The sequence below is a fragment of the Populus nigra genome, chromosome 17 (assembly GCF_951802175.1).
Source record: "Populus nigra chromosome 17, ddPopNigr1.1, whole genome shotgun sequence".
Classification (NCBI taxonomy): Eukaryota; Viridiplantae; Streptophyta; class Magnoliopsida; order Malpighiales; family Salicaceae; genus Populus; species Populus nigra.
The window spans coordinates 9,103,851-9,109,263 of NC_084868.1; the positions used below are offsets into that span (position 1 = coordinate 9,103,851).

Sequence of the window (5,413 nt, forward strand, 5' to 3'; positions counted from 1 at the left end):
AATACATAAATTATAAGATGTTTTGATGTAATTCTTTTCTATTAATTAGTTTTGGCTGGTATTAGTTAGCGACGAGTCTATCACCAAATAAAAAGTTGATGTAAGTTCATTATGACAAGTTAGAAACTGAATCATCACCAGATTAGAATGTTCTAAGATTTGAAAAATTTAAATCGAAAAACTAAAAATCAAAATCAAAATTTTAATTTTAATTCTCATTTGAGTTTAAAAATAAGTTTTTATATTAAAAAGTTGTTTAATTGGTTGAATTGAGCACTTTAGTATTTTAACATAAGGACATTATCATTCAATCACACCATAGCTCATACATTTAAGAAAACATGGTCGCTAATCTTGATGGGTGTAGCTCAACTAGTTAGGCTCTAGATTTGCTTCTTAGAGGTCACTAGTTCGAGTCCCACAAACCTTAGGATCATTAGAGGCTTACATGATCGTTAATTTCAGGGCTAATGAGATTAATCGAAATGCGCACAAACTAACCGAAACACTCATGTTAATAAAAAATAAAAATAAAAAAATTGTAAGAGTTATCAATCAAAATGTGGATAATTCATGAGATTTTGTATAGTAAAGCCTATAGAAAACTGGTAGTGCTCTTAGCCCAACAAAGCAAGGGGTGATTAACGAAGGAAGAAATATCTATTAAGTTTGACTCAAGCTCTTGCTATCAAACCATTTGTTTTTATATTTTAAAAATATTTTTTTAAAAAATTATTTTTTTAAGTTTTTAGATTTTAAATGATACGTTAAAAATAAACTTTAAAAATAAGTTTTTTTAATATATTTCAAAATTAAAAATACTTTAAAAAGTATATGCTTCCTCAGTACTAAACTAAAGGGGTTTTATGAACCAAAACATGTCCCAACTTTGTGCTTATGTGCAGCATTAGCATGATTTATTTAACCATTTGCATGTAGAAGATAATTTGTTATGAATCGATGGATTTGGATGTAGATGGTCTATTTACTACTCAATGTCAACGGGTAGTTTCAATATTCGAAAAATTTAGGCTGTAAGAAACTCTTATTGTTAAAAAAAAGCAGAAGAAGAAAGTACTCTAAATAGAACTGAGAATAGCCGAGTAAAAAGAATAAGTTAAATTATATAATTTTATCCTAAGCTTCGAGTCAGACTAAAACAAGTCTCTAAACATTTTTTCAATCTAATTATTATTAACACTTGTTTTTGATAAAAAAAAAAACAATCCTATTTATTCAAAGCTCAGGATAGAATTGGATAATTTCGCGAAAAAGTATACTGTTTTATTAATTTCCACAATTTCAATTTCATTTTCAGACGTGTTACAAAGGAGGAGTTAATATAATAGGAGAATTTTGTTAAATAATATTGACTTCCGTCGCAATAGATTGCATGTTTGTCAGTGTAAAATATTTACACCTCCAGACGCTGACCAGGCATTGGACCTTGAGTATTCTCACTTTCTGGTGAATCCGCAGACTTCCCGTCTATTGCAATAACAACACAATCAGCATCACCTTCTAAAACAGGTTTTATGCTTCCCCGGTGATGCAACTGCGGTTTCTCTAGGGACACAGTCGGTTCCACACTCTTGAAGTGTGCTAGATTAGAGAGCTCGTGCACTGATTCAGATAAATTTTCCACGCATTTAACAATCTCAATTATTATTGAAGCAACTGTTGCAGCTGGTACAATTGCTAAAAGGTCTTTATCCTGGTCCAATGAGACAGTTTTAATAGCAATTTTGAGATCCTTGATGGCATTTTTCGAGTTCTCCACATGGACATTTGCTGAAGATGGAAGAGTCATTGTTTTGATAGCTGAGGCCAATGATTTCAGCGCCATGCTGCATTCTATACTCATCCTTGTACACGGTCCTTGGATTTTGCGTCGGAATTTCAGTGGTACCTGAAAAGAGTAGCATAATATGTTTCAGCTTTTGACATTAACCATTTGTCAGATAGAAAAAATGTCTTAAAAGCAGCTTTGTCGGGTGATTTAATCAAAACACTTTGGATGGTGTGCATACTCATAAATTCAACTATTAATACAATTGGAATATTAATATTGAAAAGAGGAAAGTATATTTGGTGGACTTAGCGTGATGGAATCATGAGATGTTGATATCTAATTTAAAATTGTTCTTCTAGTTAAAAAATGGCTCAATCTAAATGTGGTAGGAAATTAAAAGCTTCAAAAAGAATTGGCAGAAAGTATGGAATGTTTCAGGTGAGAATTGTACTTTTATTTCCTACACATGGGCAACATTAGCATGTAGACGGAGTACTATGCCGTGGTATATTACTTGGTTATGAGAGTTGATGCAGGCATCAAGAGCTTCAATCTGGTAAGCACATTGACGTGAGAGGGATCCAATGATCAGGTATTGTTTCCATGGATGCCGGAAACCAAAACGGCCATGTCTAGGTTCCCATCTTGCTAGATTTGCCTGCATTAAGTGTAAGATCATCCACTAAATCTATTAGCATAGCCAATAGATGATAAAGTGAATCGAAGATAGTGGCACTCACGCAAAGACAAAAATGCATGTAAGTGGAAAGAGTCTGTACCATGGATTCTTCAGTGGATTTTGAGTTTAGGACTTTTTTATATCCTTGAAGAAATGATTTATCAGTGTTGGAGGCCTTAACATTTCTTCCATCCTCTGAAGGCTGGAAAAATTCACCTTCAAAACCTGTAATACTCTACTGTTTAGTTGCCTTTCATGTTAAATAATATCCAGGTAAAACTAACTAACAAAGTTTTTATTTATTTATTTATTTATGGAAATTAACAAAGTTAATAAGTTGAGTAATACCTTCTAGGTATTTTGCAAGCTTTTCTACATTGGAAGCGACCAACTTATGAAGATCCTCACCGGCCCAAACTGGAAAAATGAACGATAAAAGTATGCAGGTCGCTCCACCTACGAGTACTGTTGACAACCTTTGATGTGCCAGGACTAAGAGTTTTTCAACTCGATACCCCGAAACAGTTACTAAACTGAATGTTAGTATAAATATCACGAATCCATAGTCATATCTTGCCTTGATTCGTGGGAAGAACCGTGTGAATGTAGACGCTGCCGCTGCATAAACACAACTTAAACTTGCGTTATCATGTTATAAAGGGTGTCATTAAACATTTTAGCATAGGTTTGCTTATGTTAGCCTGTATACGCGGTGTTCAAAACCGTTCGGTGTAAAATTTCCAACCAAACTGGATTTCTTAATTTCTTAAAAATTTAATGCAAATCAAATTGAAAACCAGTTCAAACCAAATCTGTTCGATTTGGTTTGATCTGAGTCGGTTTTTTTGCTTTAAAAACTGAAAATTTAGAATATGTGTGGGTTAAAAAATTATTTGAATAATTTGGTTGAATCTTCTCCCACTAATTGCAAACACGGATACAATTCCTCTTTTCTAAAACACAAGAAAGCAAAGTTCAGATTCTATTCCCAACCACATCTCATTCTCTTTGAAAAACAAAAAAAAGTCCTCTAAAGTCATGAACACAATGATACCCATAACTACGATATGTCCCAACTATAAACAAATAGCCATCCTCATCTAGTTCTAAGCTGCATCGAAAACATAAAGAATATTTAGATTATCCCAATCATTACATCATCTTCATGGATTATAAGATAACCAGGAAGGAAAAAAAAGTCCCATTCAAGGTTCCGATGAATGTGACAAGAAATATTACATCTCATCCTTCTTGGAACACAAAACTTTGGAATCTCTACCATGACATAGCTTCAAGCATTAGTGTTGTTGGTGATGGCTGCTTTGTTGGTGATGAGGGTTGGAAGTGTCATTGGCTATGTGGTGGTCAGCCTTTGATGTTAATGTGGTTTGTGCGGTTGCTCAGTGATTTAGTGTCGGGTGAAAATTTTTTTAGTTAGTTCAATTTTGATTGAGCTGATTCATTTGGTTTTAGTTTTTTAAAATTAAAATCGAAACCGGATCAAATAGTTTTTCTTGTTTTTAAATTGGTTAGCTTGAATTTTTTTGTTTGATTTATTCAACTTTCTTTTTTTTAGTTTTTCAATTGATCAGATTTTTTAAAACTCTATCATATATTCTATAGACCTAGATTCACGTACAAATTCAAATCACTAATATATTGCTTTAACTGTTGGTGTAGTTTGTATATATATATATATATATATATATCACGTTGAAAAGAAACACTCCCTTTTAATATTTATAAATATGAGTTTTTATTATGTAGTAAATTAAACCATGCTGGAAGAATTTTTTTAGTGGGCTTTCTAATGCTATTATATAGGTATTTATAATATCTTGAAACTTGAAACTTAATATGTCAATGTGATTGTATTAAACAGTTATATTATTTCATCGTTATGTTTTAAATTTATAAAAACATGTTACTACACAAAAAACGAAACACAATAAAAAAATATTATTTTCTTGGTCTTATCTTCTTTTTTTATATTTAGTTGTATCCTGAAAATATTATCTCTATATAAAACAAATAAATACTTTAAAGATAATATTTTCACACCTCTAAACCAACCCCATATTTATTTACCTCCTAAATATTTTTGACATTAAGTTCTATATAAGCATACCTAATACGAAGACAAGGATTCCAAGGACAATGGGCTGTCCTTTTCTTCCAAAAAGACTGGCCAAGTTCGATGCTCCGAACCCTAGCGCACCGGCAAGTAATGTTGCCAAGCCTCTCTGCAAACCCTTGCTCAAAGTTCCACCTGCATAACAAACAAATACATGCATTATCAAATATTGCGTCACTATTTCAATCTGGTTGACATGTAGATTTTACTGCAGTTAATTAAATAGGAAAACAGCTAGCCAATTCCTTGAAGTATAACTAATCACGTACCTACTGTAAACTCAAAGATTACAGCCACAGTTAACACAGCCCACATCCCTGACACCCCAAAACCATCATATAGAGGTCTAGAATAATAGAAGAAGGACACGAATGTGAGAGCTAATCCCACTTTTAGGGAGTGAATGACTCTTCTTGGGTCATCTTCTCCAAGTTTTTTGGTACTCTTTGCAACTTTTATAGCCTTGGCCTTGGCCTCACCAGGCATGGCCTTGAACCAGCTCCATGCACGTGTAAAATACCCGGCTTTCTGTTGAATTGTTGGCTGATCAATCTCCATGGCTAAAGATTGTGGACGGTGGCGACTTTACCTGAACTAAGGATAGGAGTGATAATTAACTAGCTAAGAGAGCTCAACTCAAGGATTAAAACAAAACCTTTCGAAGTGGTTTTCTTTTCTTCTAAAATTATTTTAGATAGAACTGCTTGAGAATGAACAGCTTTTGGAGAGCATATCCCTCGCTGGCCATCCTACATTTATAAGAACAAGAAGTAGCTAGTGGGCTCTTTTGGAAAATTTTCTTTTGCTG

General features: G+C 33.2%; 1 protein-coding gene across 1 annotated transcript; it reads right to left on the reverse strand.

The window, feature by feature from the left end:
* Positions 1–1,414: 1,414 nt before the first annotated feature.
* Positions 1,415–5,163, reverse strand: LOC133677561 (aluminum-activated malate transporter 8-like). The gene is made up of 6 exons (XM_062099640.1): positions 4,875–5,163; positions 4,600–4,740; positions 2,820–3,089; positions 2,572–2,696; positions 2,307–2,450; positions 1,415–1,909 (listed from the first exon to the last, which is right to left on the reverse strand). The coding sequence occupies exons 1-6, from the start codon at positions 5,161–5,163 to the stop codon at positions 1,415–1,417; spliced, it is 1,464 nt and encodes a 487-aa protein (XP_061955624.1).
* Between the last annotated feature and the right edge of the window lie 250 nt (positions 5,164–5,413).

Excerpts from the sequence above, each read along its gene's own strand:
- LOC133677561 (XM_062099640.1), bottom strand. The coding sequence starts at position 5,163 with ATGGAGATTGATCAGCCAACAATTCAACAGAAAGCCGGGTATTTTACA. Across the intron at positions 3,090-4,599 it reads AATCCTTGTCTTCGTATTAG|CGGCAGCGTCTACATTCACA; the intron begins GTATGCTTATAT and ends GTGTTTATGCAG. Across the intron at positions 2,451-2,571 it reads AATCCACTGAAGAATCCATG|GCAAATCTAGCAAGATGGGA; the intron begins GTACAGACTCTT and ends CACTTAATGCAG.